General features: G+C 40.7%; 1 protein-coding gene across 5 annotated transcripts in view; it reads right to left on the bottom strand.

Moving 5' to 3' along the window:
- Window positions 1-19,868, bottom strand: part of dennd1b (DENN/MADD domain containing 1B) — a 104,814-nt gene that overhangs the window by 6,229 nt on the left and 78,717 nt on the right. For 2 of the 5 annotated variants that reach the window (XM_072389191.1, XM_072389192.1), the window contains 6 exons: window positions 18,605-18,706; window positions 13,589-13,679; window positions 11,800-11,840; window positions 8,608-8,643; window positions 8,138-8,194; window positions 6,912-7,001 (listed from right to left, as the gene is read on the bottom strand). In XM_072389191.1, coding sequence (XP_072245292.1) covers window positions 6,912-7,001; window positions 8,138-8,194; window positions 8,608-8,643; window positions 11,800-11,840; window positions 13,589-13,679; window positions 18,605-18,706 — 417 coding nt within the window. Of the gene's footprint in view, window positions 1-6,911; window positions 7,002-8,137; window positions 8,195-8,607; window positions 8,644-8,664; window positions 11,593-11,799; window positions 11,841-13,580; window positions 13,680-18,604; window positions 18,707-19,868 lie in introns of those variants that run through there. The other 3 variants (XM_072389193.1, XM_072389194.1, XM_072389195.1) reach the window with 3 other exon arrangements.

Below are 19,868 nucleotides of genomic sequence, written 5' to 3'. Positions count from 1 at the left end.
AGTTTTAGAAGTATAAAGAGATGTGTTGTGGCTTTGTCAGCGACAAAAATCAGACTCCAAGGTGAACAAAGGACCAAAGAGGAAGGTAATGAATGGAAAATGGAAGGAAGGAAATACAGAGAGGTGAGGAAAGACTCCTAAAGCCCCAAAGAATGATGGGTATGGTGTGTGTGTATGTATGTATGTATGTATGTGTGTGTGTGTGTTTGTTTGAGGGGTGGGGGGTGAGGGTGGGGGTGCATTGGGTCAGTATTGAAACCGTGAACCAAGCTGGTCTTGATTAGTTGCAACAGTGCCAGCCAGACAGGCGGAATGTAACGTGTGGCTGGCCTGCCCTCATTTAGGGCCCGTGTTCAGCAACGGACTATACACACAAACACACGTACGCACACGCATACTCTGTCACATACGCACACTATTACACACACACAAAAAGAAAGAATAAAAAAAAAAAAAAAACAGAGTTAAAGTGCCATTTTCTCCATAAAAGTCAGTGAAGGAGATGTGTGCAGTAGCCACTTAAGCCTCTCAACCATCAGGCTAAACATGAACACATGTGGTGGCGCTGCTGATTGGCCGAGCCGCTCCCCTTCCATGGTAGCTTGGAGCTATAATGAAAGAGATTTCAGAGGGGCTCAGGCCTGGGATCCCTAAACAGCCTTTAATGGATTCCTGTGTCAGGGCAGTAAATCTGGGCCGGGCCGACATGGCAGCCAGCCGAAGCAGGCCAGCAGAGCGGAGATGCACCTGTGAGACACTTGGGGAGGGTCTGCTTTGGACAGAAATACTTCCACACAAACACTACAAGCACATGTGCTGTGTGATCGTGATATGTGCAGTTACTCAGACTGTTCATTTGTGCAACAGAACTGTGTTTGGGAGGGCAGGGCCCCTCTTTGCGTCTAGGTGTTTATTAAAGCAAGGTGAACCCAAACACAACCAGACACAGGTCATGAAGCCTGGCCCTCTGATCTCGGTTACAGCTTTGGTGCTGTCTACCCGAGAGGAAGTTCCACAGGGAGCAGTAAATGGATGGTACCTCACTTCACGGCTTTATCAATTTGTCATTCCCTCTCTTCACTGTGACCCTTCAGTGCAACATTTAAGATTAAACTGTTTACAACAACCAAGCATTTTACAACAGATGCGCCAAATTTGGCACAGCAGTGGGTTTATCGCAGTTTTTTTCCTTCTTAAAAATGGCCAACATATTGCATTCATATTGTTTGCTATTCAAGATAACAAGTAAGCTTTTGCCAGTTACTTTATTGTAATTCTAATGGTTCTCCAGAGCTGGTAAGACCGACAACAGCAGTTGATGCACTGTATGTCAATGAAAACAACAATAACAAAAATATAAAGACATTCACAATGAGAGATTCTTCCCAGTTAAAGCTGTGACAGCTATGTCACCATCCCACATCTCCCCAGGCCTGACAGGACAGTGGAGAGCATGAAATAGGAGAACAACAGATTATCATACTGCTCCTTCATTAGTTTCTCGCTGTCGGCTAATGGGAAGCTGAAAGGTGAAAATGAAAAAGTGATTCTCGCTCCATGCCTCCCTGTCTCTCATTTTCTCCCTCCGTCACTCTTCTGCCAGTGACAGATGTCACCATTTCTGTCTGGGCTCTCGATTTCTTCCCCTCCGCCACGGTGCCACGGGTAAGACCGTACAGAGTGAGAGCGAAGAGAGTGAAAGAGTCATGAGGGAAGCAGGAGTCAGGAAAATAAAACTAAAAACTACACTAACAACACTAACTCGATCCAGTATTTTTGAAGATGTAGAGGAGCCCCTTGTGTTTATTAAATATGGAAAAGATCTCAGCTGCTCTTGCATAGCAAAGAAGTGAAACTTTATTATCTGCATGTTAATTTATTACACTGATTTGTGTCCTTGAGTAGCTGGCTAAAGAACTAAAAGAATCCTGACTTACTCTTTAGCTTCAGATATAAAAAAGAGAGAGATAGTCCACAAGTCTACAACTGTGGACTGCAGGGAAATGAGGCTTAGAGTTGTAAACATGACTAATCTATCCTTTACTCTAAATATCCTTACACACCAGGCCTCCTAAAGCAATGAGCAAATGCTTGAACTATAGCCAAGTTAAAACATCTTCGGATTTATACAACAAATTATATTTCATTTCTGTGGTTATGAGGGGAAAATAGTCATCACCATCAATTATAGTAGCTGCATTAGGAGAAACAAACTTTCCCCTCCTCTCGCCTTCTTTCCCTGCATGACCAGTTATGCGAAACGACTATGCCTCTCTGTGACAGGGCCAAACACTAGTGGACTTTAATGGCTGCTCTAACATTATACATTTCATATGGTATTTCTGAGTGGGCACTGATCTCACAGATTGGCAGTTTATGCAAAGAAATGCCGGTAAAATGCAAACAAACCTTTGGGAGAAGAAATGCTTTTACAGAATAACAGCCAAGTCCGTGTTTGCCTTTTTAAGAGCTTGAAAAGAGAGGAGGGGGAGAAAAAAAGCGTTTGAGGAGAGAGCCACTGCTCCTCTGTCCAACTGGCTGGTTCTGAAAGGCCGCTTCCTTTTTGCTTAGAAACAGGAGCCGTATAAAAGAAGGAGAACGTGCATTAAACTCATTCTGTGCGACTAAACCAAACTCTTGCAGTAAAATCACCAGGTGTCTTTCTGTGAATGAGTGCAGTGCAGTACTTTGAGGCTACCAGAAGGTGGCACTTTAGTTTTAGAAAGGAAGGCGGTTGGTCTCTGAGGAAAGGGGAAACTAAGCGGAATGGAGACTACAAACACATACAAATAACCATGAAAACACACACTCAGGTACGGACAGAACCGCTGCACCTAAAGTAACCGACGATGCATCCTAACTGTTCATCTAACATTTACCCACAATTTTATTCTACTGAGCTGTGTTAGAATTAAAATGATGACAAACATACCTAAACATGCACCATAATCTACAGTTCATTAATAGATTGTGAATTACTTATTAGCTATTCACTTTACACTAAAACTATTAATTTTGCTTAATGTCAGTGTCTAAGCCTTTTCAGTCATATAAATGCACTTTGTGTCATGCATTGTAAGCAGTACTGCATAATGCACACATATGAGTAGAAGCATGTTTGAATGTGGAGAAAAATGGCAGCGCTAATGTTCAGTTCTTGAACTGCAACGCACATCAGAATTCCTGTGTACCGTGTACATATGTGTCCGCTGGTTATACACACATGAGCTATCTGATGCAGCGCACCCACCCACAGCAGTCTTTACACTTGTGACTTTGTTCCTGTTTTACACCTTTGGAAGCCCCCCGTTTCTCCTCAACCCTGAGCTGGCATCTCTCCTACCTCACCAGGTGAGGAGTCCAGAGCCTGGGGCTGAGCCCGGCCACAAGCCTGCTGGCTGTCATTGTCCATAACACTGTCCCAACCTCTGCTCTCCTCTGTGCTCTTAACAGCTGTCATTCTGTTGCTTCCAACCTGAGGCATTTTGCAAAATGCATGCCTGTGTGTGCACATCCAGAAGACAGGTTCAATATATCTTCATGCATTAAAGGGCTGAGGTACAGACAGGCTTTCTATTTGCAGCGCAGTACCACATAAAACACTCACACACACACACACACTACATATGCTAAATCTTAAGCAGAATCTGGCACTAACACACAAAACCATACAAGAGCCAGAACAATGGCTGTTGTTTGTTGTATCAGACAAGAAGTCAGCAGTCCGATGCAGCCTTGTTTTTGTCAAAGAAAGGATTACTCCTACATTCTTAATCAACACGCTCACCAAACACTACAAATCACCCACATTGCCGGATACGGCTGAAATATGGATGCATATGACAGCAGCACTTCCACTTTGGTACATGTGTTGGCTGATCAAATAGAATATGAATTTCAGAACTCTTGATTATTTCGCTATGATTAATTAAAGGCGCTTCACCAGGATCATTCACTTCACTTCAAGGACAGACAGAGATGTTTGCTGAAAAAATGATGAATGATGAAAATGCAACAGGAATTTTCTTTTCTACAGGAGGACGGAATGTCTCTAATCATATGACATTTTTGGAGCTCCTGATGACAAAGTGTTTCTGAATCTACAGAAGCGGGTGAATGAGGCTTTGGAACAGCTGAAGGTTAACAAGGCATGAGACTTTGCTTTATCAATATTTAGTGGAAGGTTTTCTAAAAATAATGTTGCACATACTGACATGCTGAATGCAGAAGCCACTGCATGACGGACAGCCGTTAATAATCCCTGTTGTCTTTGCATTTGTTTAGTCTTTGGTACACACGCATGTACATAGCCAAACCTTTCACTGGCATCTTATATATCGTCTGGCTCAGGTGTGCAAGCTATAGCTGAAAATGCAATTAAAAGCATGTAATTCAGAGTATGAAGCTTTAAGTCTAAAAGGAAAATAAACCGGCTGATCTGCTTTATTGAGGTCTTGATTTATTGATCAATGAAGGTGTTAAATGAGATGGAATAGTGCATAGAGAAAGTCTATATGCCTCATAAAATCTACATAAGACATATATTCTTTATTCTATTATATACCTGTAAGATTTTTCCAGCAATAATTTATAAAAAAAAAAAGAAAATCTGCTTCAGACAAACGTGTTTTTTAAGCAATGTTTTTGTCTTTTATTGTGAGTTTCTACACCACTAATGCAATCCACAACAAGAAATCCCATGATCATACCAGGCCGTTTTATTAATTGATTAATTAATTAATCAATTAATCTCTTGGCGTGTTGAATTTCATTGCCTTACACTGCCAGGTGTTTTCAAATATTCTTACAAGATTTTAAGACGGCGCAGACAGAGATCCTCGTCAAGGATAAGTCCAGCTAAAGGACTCCACATGTGGGCACAAGGGCTGGGGGAGGTTTTCTGATAATTTCACTTAACCTTCATTTAACCGTGTTACTCCCATTGAGATAAATTGTTCATGCAAGAACAGCTGGTTAAAACGGTTGTGGGCAGAACAGCAGTATCAACATTTCATAGGAAGCAGGTAAAAAAAGAAAAAAAAAGATAAAAGGCAGGTGACACAGAGAAGGAACAATAGCTGTTTTTCACCAACTGAAATGTAAATATGCTGGGAAATAAACATTTAGGTGAAAGTGAATAAATTTCAGGCGTAGAAAGCAGCTGCATTTGAAAAAGAAAGATCTACAGCATAACGTGTCTTTATCTTATTATGTCCTAGCCAAATAATATTGCTGTGGTCGTCTAAAAAAAACATTCTTCCTGACATGTTTTTTATGAGATTTTCTTCCCCTCTGTTCCAAACAAAACATAGCAAAGATTTAGCATTTCCAGAACATTTTTCTTAAAAAATGCTTTTGAGAGTTTCAGTCTTTCAGAGTTAGTGAACACCGACAGGTCATAAATTATCAAGGCCTTCTTGGCTTTTGAATTGACAGTTTTGGTTTCAATTGACTGGAAAGAATCAAACTTCAGATACCAAAATCCTGGTGTGTTTGCAAAGAGTTTTAATTGGGCTGGTGTAATATAGTGATATACCGAACAATGTCAGAGACTATAAACAGTAAATGAAAACGGGGAGGACCACTGTGTATGATTAAAGAGAAAGTGATTGACTACATGTAAACACACACACAAAAGCCGTGTTGTGGGACACGCCATCCTGCGTCCTGCCTGTCCCTCCTCCAGTGGTCTCCAGGGACCTGTTACTGTGGCGATGAGCAGGGCTCAATGGCTTGAACACGAGTGTGAGCGTGTGCACATCAACTGCATGTTAACAGTTAATCTGTGTGTCTGCGTGTGTGTTGCCCCGTCTTTGTGCACTGGCTCGGGGGGGGGGGGAGCAGGGTGTGTCCGAAGAGGCCTTTAGAAAAGCCCTAATTGCCGTTCCTCTCCTCTCCCCTGGCCGTCACACCTTCCCCGTGCTAAGACTTTCTAGCCTCATCACACACACAGGAAACACAACACTAATTAGACACAGCACAACCCCTCCTAATCACACTCTTACATTGCTGTGACCAAAATGCCAGTGTGTGCATGCAGGCTTGTTTTTTTTTGCTGTTTTTCTTATTTTTTTTGTGCAAGTTTTTTTACATTTTTTTTTTAAACAGAATTTGGAGTCTCACAAAGATGTGGAAAAATTCCAGCTGGGTCTACAGAGGTGTAGATATGAGGTGGGAGATGATATAACTGGTATCCCCGAGGCTGTGTGCATGTGTTTAGTACAGAAGTGTGCAATTATAATGGCATGAAACTGTAGTCGCGAAGCTGAGGGATATATGTGTACATTTTCATTTAAACTGAGCGACGGTCTGTTATAATTTAACTAAAAACTATTTTGACTCTCCCTATATTTATATATAGCTATTGATGAATGCTTATTTTGTGAGCCTGCATACGCTGGCACATCCCACTCAAACTCTGCACACAACAAAGAAAAAAAATGTGCGATCCACTTATGGTGCACAAGCAAATTCTTCAGAGGAAATGCTGACCAGCAGATGAGTTGCTTCGACTGTCCGTGCCGTTCAGAGGAAAATACTGAATGTACAACATAAGTGTGTTGGAAGAAAAAATGCTTATGATTACATTTGGAGCCCTGACAAACTACTGTACTTCCAAGAGCTGTTACAAGAGAGTAAGAGACAGCGAGGGGGGTGGGGGGGTGGGGGGGGGGGGGGGGGGAGTGGGATGGAGATAAAAAGGAGTTAAAAAGATCTGGAGCTGTGGAAAATGGTGTGTGTGTGTGTGTGTGTAAGGGGGGGGACAACGAGAAAAAAAGTGGATGGAAAAGAGTGCCGAAGTGGAAGACTGAATCCATGTCGGTCAAGTGAAAAGTGAGCTCTGGTATGATCAGTCAGTGTAAATGCAGTTAACTCATTTACTGATGTGCATCTGTGTGTGTGCATCATACCCGTCTCATCTTCTGCAGTCTCCTTGGAGACAGGCTCTTGGTGCTGGTGGGAGACCCTGCACAGACTGTCATCCCCTCTTCTTCTTCTTCCTGAGAGAGAGAAAAAGGAATATAAATCTAACACTTTCTGAGTTAGAAATGACCTATCCTGACTAGAACGTGCACATTTCTGAACTGAAGCATGGCAGTCCTTCGTTCAACTAGTTCCCATTTGTCATTAACGTTTAACCAATGTAAATTATTTCTCTGTTGTATTTGACAGTTTCTCATTTGTAACAAATCCCAAGAAAATACATTTTCCAAAAGTACTTAACCTTAGAAAAATATATTTGTTAAGCCACAGCCTTCATTTCAGGAACATGGCTACTGCAGTGGATCCGTTTCCACTTTCTTCCTACAGTAAATACTTACTGGAGAACCCATTCAGTGGTATAAAATAGTCATCAATGATTACAACATATACTCTGGATTTTATACATATCTTTAGGAGGTATCAGAGCAAAAACATGGAAGTGAATTTTGAAAGTACTGACAGGCACCTTTCGGTCTGGATTAAACTATTTAAAGAATTTGCTATCAAGTTATGGCAAAAACACCTCTAACAACCGCTCTGAACAGGTTATTTCTTATTTATCTTAGAGTCCTTGTGCAAAGCAGATTGTGTACAAATTAATTTCTCTACTGAACAAACAAGATAACTGCTTAACCTCAAAATCAAATGGACCCCTGAGCCTCTGTTTGGATCCAACGTTCGTACTTGTGTGAGAAAACCCGCCGCAGACTGGTGCGTACACTTCTTGTTCATCATCGGTGCCCTCGCTCCTCTTTCCCACTGACAGATCAAACTGCTATTGCCTTATCAAATCCATCAGGATTATGGAAACATACACCTCGTTACATTAGCTTTGAGGAAATCACAGGCTCACTGATGAAATATGCAGACAATAAAAGAGAAAGAAGGGCTGGGGCTCAGATGACATGACAGGCCATAGCCAGAGGGGCGCTAGTTAAAAATGTACAGCCCCGAACAAAGCGCTAAGCAGGCTTCAAGAGTCATTAAAAGGCCCCTACGTCAGAATCACACACTCCATGTAAAGCAGCCTTCCTGTCTGTTTCTATGAGTGAGGCACGTGTCTGTGTGCCTCAGAACAGAGTTGTGTACATGTGTGTTGGCACGCCAATCAGTGCACGAGTGTCAGAAAGGTGTGAAGGTCCATGCAGCTCACCCTTGCTTTAAGTCTGCCCTTAATGTCCCGAATGCCCCTCTTGGCCTGATGCTTGGCCTAGGAGGAAAAAAACAACACACACACAGAGATTACTAATCAAAACATTTTGCATTAACATTCTGTTCTGGTTTCATGTAACATCAAGAAATGCTTTCATCCCTGTGGCAAAAACACGCAGACAAAAGGCTGCATAAGAGAGCCTCACACATGAACAGGAGGCGATAACATGAAAGGGCACCCTGACCACCTATTGTACGCAAGCTAGCGACACTGCATTCAGAAGTCATGAACAATGCTCCTTTTAGCTCCACAACCAATTACAACATACACTGTTTTAAAGCTAATTTTGATCCAATACAATTTCCATTTCTCTATAGATGCTGGCCCCGACATCCGAGGTCTGGCCAAACTAATCTCTCCAGATCTGAGAATGCTTGACAACAATTTGAAGAACACTGTAAAAGAAATACCTTTGTCACAGCCGTGTTGAAGAATGCTCCTCCTCTCTGTAACAGACAAAACTGTGTCAGTCACTCAAAGTCATTTTGGGTAAATCCTCACACATATACACACACTAAATAAATATATTTTCTGTCTGTCATTGCTGTCAAAGGTGCTTTAAACAAATTATAATATTTGGTCCAAGGGTAATGTTCAACATCCATCCACAATGTCAAATTATCACATGGCTAACGCAGACAAGCATGGGTGCTTATCTCTTAGAATCTCCAATTAGCTTAAAATGCATGTCTGTGGACTGTGGGAGGAAACCAGAGATATTGGAATAAACCCAGTCGACCAGCAAAGTTGAACGTGTTGTTGGGCAATTTTATCACCATGCCACCCATAGAACTAAATTTAATCTCCTACAAAAGTAATCCCTTTCAGTCATCACTTGTGACCATTAGAAGTCAGTGAGGTTACATGCGGGCAATCGGACCGGATTAATGGCTAAATTACAATAAGATGTACAATAAGATTCATGTAGACACCTTAATCCGACAAGAAATCGAATCGGATCGGGTTACTTGCGATCGCATTAAGATCCCGAGATAACTCGATCCGATTGCCCACTTAACGTCCCTGGAGACGACAGTGGATCGGATCGAGCGTTCTGCGCATGCTCGAGATTTTTTCCCGCAATCGTCAACCGGAAGTCAAAGGAGACAATATTACTGCTGTTGTCGCTGCCGTCAGAAAGAAACAAACAACGAGATGGAGAATGCGCTGTTGTGTGTCGCGTTTGTGCCATAACCAGCTCATCACAAATGTAGAGGGACGTAGCTTCATCTTGCTCTTCGTTCGCCATCTTTCTCGAATGCCTTAGTTTTGTTGGTGGTGGTGAAGACGTCAACCAGAAGTGGTTCTATTAGCGATAGTTGAAATGGGTACAGCGCCACTGATCTACTGTGGTATTGCATGCTTTGTGCCAGTGATTCGATTAATTCACCTCCATGTAACAAAGGATAATTGCCCTTGCTCAGGAGCATAACCCAACTATAGCTAGAATCGAGTTAATACCATCATGTAAACCCACTGAGGCGGTCCTGCCCTCATATTCTAGTAATTACTTCTTTTGCTGAGTTTGACAGTGCAGAACTATAAAAAGAAAAATCCAAGTTGCAAAGCTGTCTTCAGTCCCTCTAATAATCTATTTTTTCAAAAAGATCAATAAAAAGAATAACAAAGAGGGAACCAAAGTAACAATGCATGCAGATAGCCAGTCAGTATATAAGCTAAGTTACGGTTTTATAGCTCAACTTGGCCATTTAACATTTAACTGGACTGATGTCCTTGTCACAGCATACAAGAAGGCGGAGGGAATCAATGTATTGACCTGAGTATGTCTGCTTCAATTATGACAAGTGATGATATGCCCCCTTTCAGCTCATTAGAATTGGGATTTTTCCAGTTTGTTCTCCTATTAAGCCACAGACAAAAAACAAGGGACAAATATGCTTGCTGCAAATTGGTTAAGAAACGAGGGGTGAATAGCTTTACAGCTCCGTAAATCGTTTCCATAAGTGCAGTACAATTTTTTTTGTACAAATGAGATGTATTCATACATGTTGATATATACATGAGTAATTTGACCTCCAGCTGTTAGTCGGTCAAATTAGAACAATTTCAGACAGATTAACAAGTTTACATGCATCTAAAAAGTTTGGTTTTAGTCTAGCACGAAAATTTAAAGTCATATAAATGTACTGACTCACTTTCTTGCTTAGCTTGAATACTGATATTCGCTAATATCATCTCTAAAAAGAGATATATGCATTCAAATCTGTAGAATCTGCATGAATGGGATTATTACAAGGTTAAGATGCCGTAGATTTCAGTTTTCAATGTTTGCGGAGATCTTTATGGAAAGTTGTGCGTCGTCCATGAAGTGGATATCTGTTGACTGCAATGGATGCACCAAAGTTCTGGCTATTGCACATAGAGTCAGAGTCAACAGGCAACAGCTAATGGGAATTAATTCATATCATAACTATACCATCAATTTTTCTTTTTCTTAAAAGAATGGCAAGTTTTATTAATGCAATGCTTTAGTCATAAGTTTCATCATTTTATAAGTGAGTTTGCTCACATTCGCTATACTATGATCTTTGGTGACCTCATCATTCAGTGATCATTATTTTTACAATTAACACCAAAAATCATCCGAGTAATATTGAAAAACCAAACAAACCTCTGCAGCTGTCAACTGCAGACAACAGTGGTGATGCTGGATGAAGTGTTGTATCACTGAGCCATGGTATACAGAGATTCACAGCATTAGAGAGGTTTTTATTTCGAAGAAGCATAAAACCGTGATAGAAGGGACTGTACATGATTGATTTCTACTTTGAGCTCTGCAGACTGACATTATGGTACCCCGTCTCTCTGTCTGCCTTTCTTCTTTTCTCTCTTCAAGATGCTGCTTCCCTCCTTTGCCTTCTCTCTGTTTGGTCTTTAGTGTAAGCACAAAGCGTCGGCTAAACGGCTAAACAGAGTAAATGGCAGACAGCGTTTCAGAAGTTGGCAGAGGGAGAAGAGGAGTGGGGCCGAGGTGAAGGCCTTTCTTATAGATCCCTGTCAGTCAGGAAGTGTGAACTTTAACAAACCTTTGAAGAGCACTCTAGAGAACTAATTCAGCCTTAGCTGACGGCCTGGGGAGATAGGGGAGGGTGAGGGAGAGTGAAAGGGGGAGAGGGATGGGGAGCACGGATGGGGGTGTGACAGAGATGAAAAGAGGGAGAGAGATAAAGACAGATAGGAAAGGGAAAGAAGGGATAGGAGAAAAGAGGCAGAAAGAGATGAAGGAGGGAGAGATATATGTTCCTGAGTTGGTTCAGCAGAGTAACGCTTGTGTTTGCTGCCAGATCAACATGTCATGTCGGAGGACGTCTTGTCACGTCAAATCACTTCTGTCTTCCTCCCTGTCTGTATCCACTGTCCTGCTGCACGCGCCGCTACACACACACACCACACTGCACTCAAACTGGATCTGTACATTCAGGAAGCCCCCTCATTCCAAAGGCAACACCAAGACTTCAAACAGCAAGCTGTGTCAATCAGGCCATCAATTAAATATAGCTCAGGAATAATATGTGTGAAACGTGAAAAAACTCCACCGATAAAAGTTCATGGGTACGATACACAGGATTTTCTGTAAATACCTTCACGGTGTGCATCCACTGCTGGTAAGACCTTGAATTACCTGAGGGGAAGAATAAAAGACAGCAGATATTAATGAATAATTTTGCACTGTTATCCTGATAATGCAAAAGTAGCTGTGTATGTTACAATGGGACACAATCTTATATCCAGGAAAACACAACAATGAGCAGTTAGGTTTGTAAATATGTGGACACCGACACAGTTTCTGTAATTTTTGTCCTAAAGTGGGTTTAAAGCAAAGACTAAATTACATCTCTTTAATATTTAGAACTCTCATTTTCAGGGACTCAAATTTAATTGGACTAATCAACACAACAATCAATAAAATGTTCGTTCTTAACACTTTGTCAAGAATCCTTTGCAGGTAATTACTGCCTGAAATCTGGAACCCATAGACACTGCCACAGAATGGGTCTGCGATGCTTTGCCACACCTTCGCTGCAGCTGTCTTTAGTCAGTTGAGGCCTTTAGTTTTTGGTCTTCAGAACATGAAAAGCAATCCAATCATTTCCAGACTCAAATGTGCGGCTATAATACACACTGGGATGTACTGTTGTTTATCTAAGAATTGTAAAACATTGACAAAATACAGTTCTATGATAAAAATAACTGATATGATCCTGAAGTCTCTTTTCAGTACAAGTGCTGAAGTAAAATATGTGGTTTTTAATGATATTCTTCAATAGTCTTTTACAGAATGTGGCAGAATAAATTCTAATTCTAATTAACGCTAATGCCCTCGATGCTAATCTTACTGAAAAAAGAAAGAAAAAAATCAGAGTTTGGCTTTAACTCTTGTGTAAAACTGTGATGGGGGATTGTTTTCAGTGAAGAATTTCCGACTGTAATGGATCCTCATTCCACATGCTTCAGCTACAGAATTACAAATAAACATGTTGTGCTGAGTAAGGATAAGAGCCGACTGGCCCAGTTGTATGATAAAAACTTAGCTGCAACACCCAAATGAAACATTTCTTGCCATGTAAATACATCTAAAGATCCAAATCACCTTCTTTCTTTGACACCTCTGTGGGATTTATGTATTGATCTTAACCATTTTTCCTTTCATAAAAACAAACGCTGTTACGAAGTCTCCTGCGTGGGCCCTGTGTTTGCAGTAAATCGCAGAAATGTTTTCAGTACCTGGCAGTGTTGGTGGATGTGTTTGTGGTGTGAATGACAGGCTGCAAAAAAAAGTTGCTGTACTTAGCAACATAATTAACTTCTGTTTGTGTTATTGTGATTAAACCGTTTAATCATACGCACAAAATGTCTCACTTGCAGAATAGTGCTTTTTATGTCGATCATGTGATGGCTGTGAGGTAATGTCTCATAAGGCTAGGTAGCCCTATCACTTTGCCTTCCCCCTCCACCCTAAAAAGAAGTAGAATACCACAGACCTAAGTATGAATTTATTCTTCCACATGACAAAATACACTGGTGTTTAAAGCCTCCTATGTGGCTGCAGCTGTGAGCTGCTCAGGAAACCTTACAGCAGCTTTCAAACATTCAAAACCATGAAGAGTTAAAAACCAGACACATTTTTACATTTACATAGGATAAATCTTACTCAAGATCCCCTTAAGAGCAGTAGAAATATAAGAATATTTGAACCGATATGATTTGATCATTTACTGTTTTACAGATTTGGGAAGAAGTCTTTGAGCCATTGGAAAGATTTTAAGAACTATAAATTTATAGGTTCCTACAATAGCAACTGTGCGCTGCATTAAACATAGAAAATAAATATAATGGAACTAATTGATGGACACGTCTAGCACTACTCACTTCCACAGAAGCCCCCCTCTGTGATCTCTTCTTCAAACACGTCGGTGAAGCCGCGGCCTGCGTTCAATTTGGCCAGCCGTCCGTCGATGAACTGCAACCATAAATTACAACATGCTTATTAAAGGCTGGAGGAGGGGGTGTGGACACACTCACACAGATACACACACATATACACAGATTCAAACACTCCAGCCACAGTGGGGTGTTATTAATCCTACCTGACGGAAACTACATCCCAAGATTAGGTGGACTTGCAGGTAATAGGGATTTGTTAATGTGGAGCAGGTGAGGGATTAGAGCAGCAGACTACATGCTGCACACTGTCTGAGACATGAGGAAGTTTCATTTCCTCTCTTTGTAACATGGAGCGCATAAAACTCCATCTCATAAATATAGACTCAACAGCCAGGACAGCTACACTTTTCATGAGCAGAGTCACAAAAGAGCATAAAAAAACTTAAGGAAGCTTTAGCAGACGCAAACACATGACTCAACAGCTGAGATTAACAGAGTAAACTAACTGCATTCTTGGTAAGATATTAGGGAAGAAAGAATGATACCACGCTTATAACAGTTATAAACACACCAAAGACTTTTCTGTTGCACTTTGGCTCATCCTAAGAGCCTCAGCGCCTCATCCAGAGCACTTCAGTCTAAGTCCTGTGTTTTCTGAGAAAATAGTTGAATAAATAAATAATCTTTTTAAAGAACTGAGCATGAATAGAATCTAAATCCTCCCCGTTTAAGTAAATCCAACCACACTCACGTTAAACTGCTGTGAGTTTCGTGTCGTCTTGTTAAGAATTTCTGAAAATACCTGGAAAATTGTGTTTGCAGTGTGGAAACAAAAAAACATCTGTAATGTTGAGTTTTTTTAAACTCTTAATATAATCATTTAGTCAGTCCACTAAAATCCACAGAAGTCAACTTCAGAGAGATTAGATGGAATTTTTACTGTAAAATCTTCACAACCTATTTTTGTATGCAGGTAGGAGGAAACAACTGTGTAATTACAATAAGTATTTACACATCTAAAATCATCCAGATTTTTTAATAACAAAAAATGGACAAAAACTGGACAGCAACACATAGTCTGATTATTTTAATTTATTCATCTATTTATTTGTTCTAACTGTACCAATCCTACTGCTGGCCCTCTAAGTGTGTCCACAGTGTAACACAGTACAGACTGTTCTCGGGTGCGTGTCCTCAGGGACAGCCTGCTAACTAGCGACCGACACGGCCACCCGCACCTCTGGTCAGGAGAGCTGGAAACTCATCATTAGATCATTTTAATGAGAGGTGAGACTGCAGGTTCCATCTACTGCTCTGGTACATGGCTGGCCCAATTAGCAGAGATAATCAACCCAAATCATCACCTAGCCCAAGCCTCCACTTACATCCCCCACCCTGACTCAAACCCAAGCCAGATTATGTGTCGCACTGTGGGCCTTAATTAGGCATTACTCAAGAATGGCAGACTGTGATCACGCACATGCGAACCAACACTAACAAACGCTCACCCTAAAAACATGTGTATGTACATGGGGACATACAGTACCAATGAACAAAAGACGAGGGCTAATATTCTTTGTTTTGAGAAATCCACCACTAAACTAAAGATATTACGACAAAATCAGGGTAAATCAAAAGCACAATTACCAAAAAGCATTTAACTTTTGTCAAAATTCATTCAACCAGGCATGCATTTCCTGACAAATTAAAAGCTTTTACTTCGATTGTTGCCGATTTTGACAAAGAGACTTGAGCCAAACATATGAATACATTCAAGCCAAAGCATGCAAAACATATTCAGGCACACAGAGTTGCACACTATAAACCCTGCTCAGTCTCTTCATGTCTACATGTCATCTTGTTTTCATGATACTGTTTCGGGAAGTAAAAAGGAAGAGTTATCTCATTTGGCTACCAGCACACTGACTCATTCACAGGTTAGTCACCATGGTCTGGATTTGTTTAAACCCTCGAATTGAGGAGCCAGTAATTGGGATTAGGTCTCTATAGGGAGCCTAAATGGATTTCAAGTATTTCCCTATTTGTTGAATTCCAGCCCATTTTGCCATGATCTTAACTAGTTACTAGAGCACGTAAACCCAGACTTGGCCAAGGAAGGGAAGCCCGATGGGCAAGTGGTAATCATATGCTGTGACACATGGCACAAAAATACTCTTTAAATCATAATCAATGATGTTCAGAAATATTTTTTTTCCAGAGCTGGTACCCTGCAACCATCACTAATACTGCATACTTCCAAGATTTAATCATACATTTGATTTTGCTAGTATAAGCAGCTCTTTCCAAGACTACATTGGCAATTCTGTTCATATACACCAAGAATGAATAAATATACATATAGAGGACCTCTGGCAGTAAATCATAGGAGTACAAGTTCCCCTACAGACTCTCCGGCAAGAGGAAGAGAGTTAATTTACTCTGTCTCTGCTCACATAATATACACATGACAATGTGAGTGTGCTTGTGAGTCTGAACGAGTGTAGGAGCTTAGGATGGGTGATAGGAAGCAGGTTAATGTTGACAGATGTTCCCCCGCATTCTTTGGGAAGATTTCTCCCACTTGTTCTGTTCAAAAGGGATGGGCTGCTGGACTGAGCATAGAAGAAAATGTGTTAAAAGCAGACAGTGTGGCCTGAGTGTATCATTTATTTTAGAATTAGTTTAATGTATTTTACTTATAAAGGAATATGATTTGTGCTTATTGAAATAATGTCAACATTGAAAATAATATCACTTGCAATCCAGTTTCACTAAATTTCACTAAACATGCAGGCATTCATCCACCAAAAAGACAGTAAGGAATTTGTCATAACATAGATAGTAGAGGAATAAAATCTGACAGTTTTTCAGTCCACTGAGCAATTTATCTCCTCAAGTAACCACAGTGTGCTGTTAATTTGGATTAACAACTCCTCAAATTATGAAACTTTTACTCAAGGCCGATAATAGAACAAACCGGGTAATTTAAAGAGAGTGAAAACACTCAATCAATCAATGAAGTACCAGCAGAAAAGTAATTTCCTGTTAAGATACGGTAACACCTCAAGCTCAGGTAACACTTCAGTGAAATGCACATGTGGTTCAGCCAGTGTGTAATGTGTGCTGAGGTCATTCCAGTCCAAGAATATGTTTTAAATTTTGGAAGTTAAACCGAGTCAGACGGAATAAAATCTCAACCTTTAGCTATTGTTTTCAAGCAAATTAATCATTTTAACCACTCAACATGCCCCTGGAGGTAATTTCATTATACTCAATGACTGAAGACTTTATAGCTTTAGAACTGAGCAACCCAACCTGCTTGATTACAACAATGGGTGGAAAAGCAACCGCAGCGTTGATGCCCTGTGAGACCTCTCTGTCAACACTCGCATGGGGAAATAGAGCAAAAACATTTAACTTCAGCCAGAGAGTAGGCAAAACAACCAAGAAACACAAATAATCCATTAAATAAATACATTTTTAAACAATAGGATGCTTCTCCCTGCTCAAAGCAACATTTGTGGGTTCTAATCTGTTTAAATACATCTATACTTATATGTATCAAATGCAGTTCATTTGTTTTACTTGAGCAAAAACCACAAAGACTTCAGTATTTCATGCATATCTAATTAATATGTGATCATGTCTGTAAATAGGATTAAGATAAATAATGAGTCAAAGGCCTGAAATACAACAAGAGTTGTATAAAATGATTCAGTGTATCTCTATTCCCAGAAAGCATCTATCCATGTAAAAATTGATGTGTATGTGTGTGTGGTCAAGACAGTTGAGTACTGCTTGCATGTTTGTGAGCGGATATGGGTCACAGCCAGAGCAGCACTCGGGCGAACCACTGGCCCATCTCACTTTAGCACAAAGAGGAGTGGAGCAGATAAGCTCAACCCATCCCCTGTGCTGGAGAAGAGGACGAGATAAGGGCCTGTTTCCCAATGCTACCGCTGAGGCAGAAGCCAGCCGGGAGGATGCTTTGAACTGCAGCTCACTATCTGCTCTGCCTGGGAAAATTAGGAACAGGGTGTCCAGAGAAACAAAAGGCTGATTGAGGACCGCTGTGCTGTACTCTCGGGGGTAAATCACACTACTATCATGGGTCAGAGAGCACAAAGGGTGAGGGAGAGTCTAAGCGAAGGGTGAGAGGAAATTTTCTTTGGAGCCAGAGATGTCTCTCCTCTTTAGTTTAGAGTTTAGAATCACAAAAGGGATTTGGGGGGGTGAAATGTATTAAATAAAACCATGAGTGATTTTTCTTTTAAGTGAAACCACATATGAATAAAGGAAACCTGCTCCCAGTCAGACACAGACATTAATAAACATATCACCACAGTGGAGTTGACAATATCTATTAGTGGTAAGTTTCTGAGGAGCAAGTTAAGATCTGGCCTGATTTGTTTTGCTTATAGATTTGTGTATACATGCTGAGGGCAGAGTACAAACTCAACATGGTTTTGTACAGTCAGTGCACTTTCAACAGGCCTGACTTATCATGGTTTTGTTTGTGCTGCGGATAAAACTGAGCAAACAGAGAAGCATTAAGATGTCCACTCAGAGATAACCACAGTAAACAGTTTGTAAGGGTCAGTAACCGTGCATAATCCCAGGCTTCACTCTTCCACATTCCTCCTCACTCTGAACAACCTAACTGTCAAGATACTAAACGCTAACTCTGACCAGCTGACAGTTCGTCGACAATAAGAGGAACTGAGAGACACCGTTCAAACTGATACAGAAGGGAAAGCCACCTATGTAAGCCATTTGTGCTTGGTTCTGGTTTAACACACAGAATAGTTGATGTACTCATTAAAAAGACAGCAGATGATCACCATGTGAGGATGACCAATTGCTGCTTTCTACACTAATTCGCAAACACAGTGTACATTTTCAAGTCTTCTATTGTTTACAGTATGTAATATCTTGAATGATCAGTTAGTACTGATTAACTGAAACAAACATACACACACACACCAACGCAGATGTTTGTACCTGTTTAAAGAGCTGCAGGTTGACAGCCATGGACAGGAAGTTCTTCATGGTGCTTGAGCGATGGTTCACAAAGCTCTCTTCACAGAAGGTGATTGGCTCTCCCTGAGAAATCCACCAAGACAACATTGACACAAATTAAAATAGACAATTAATTATAATTCATTCTTCCTCATTTCCTGTCCATACATATCTGTTTCTCATCAGATGTACTTAGCCAAGAAATGAGCAGGAGAAAGAAGGGCAAAGGCCCTAAACTAAGCAGACTGTTTGCAGTACGATTCAGAGCTTCGCATCATGTGGATTATCATTATGAAATGTAACAAACCATTTCTAATCAAGGAGTATTTCAACTGATTTCTTCATTAGTGAGAAAAAAAAAACTAACAGAAAACTAGAGCGGAATTGGAAAGGAGAAGGAAGGGTATAAGTTTGAGAGAAAATAAAACCTTTAAAGCCGCTCCTCTGGCAGCACACACACATGATCTACCCCGGACCAAACGATGGCGTCCCCGTAAACTTCCCAGTTCTCCAGATGAGCATATTATTACATTATTACCATTTCTTACATCATGTCTGTTGGCCTGTGAGCTATAGACATGAAGGATGACAACAGAACCACTCCAGGCCAATCACACGCTGCCCTCCGGTTATTTCCAATTCATATTTTCTCATAATTAACATAATCTCACATATTTCAATGATGCTCTAAATTCCTCTGAAGTAAAACAATGTGCTTTGTCTGTTCAAGGCTACAAGCACTGTGTGGCACATAAAAACAACTTCACAACACTGGAGACTAACCTCGTTTTCAGGGATGGGCGGATGATACCAGTGGCCCACATTACATCACAGGAATACAGCTCCACTTACATCACTAAAAGTTTTAAAGGCCTGCTCTCTTATAAAAGTTGAGTTGAAAGCAGTATGATCTGTAGTTTAGTTTTACCAGCTTTGGCCTCCACAGCTTACATACTAAATGCTACTAAAATAATACTTGTCAAGAACCTCAGTATCTAAAGTCATTTGGTTCCCAGACATGCACTGAATGACAGCCTCCACTGCTAAGGGATCCTCCCAAAGTTCAAAGGTGAAAGAAGTGTAATAATATTGGTTTAATCTGTTTTACATGAGTTTCACACGGTGTCAGACAGAAGGTTGTAATTCACAACAAAAGGTAAACCTTGACGCTTGAAAATGATTTACACTTCATGTTTCTGCCTGCATCCGAGGATGAGGAATACCTCAGCTTTTCAAACACACCGTA

This window comes from Leuresthes tenuis, unplaced genomic scaffold (genome assembly GCF_036924035.1).
Source record: "Leuresthes tenuis unplaced genomic scaffold, fLeuTen1.0.hap1 SCAF_7, whole genome shotgun sequence".
NCBI classification, from domain to species: Eukaryota; Metazoa; Chordata; class Actinopteri; order Atheriniformes; family Atherinopsidae; genus Leuresthes; species Leuresthes tenuis.
Note: the sequence above shows the minus strand (reverse complement) of the source record. Positions and strands in the feature narration are given on the sequence as shown.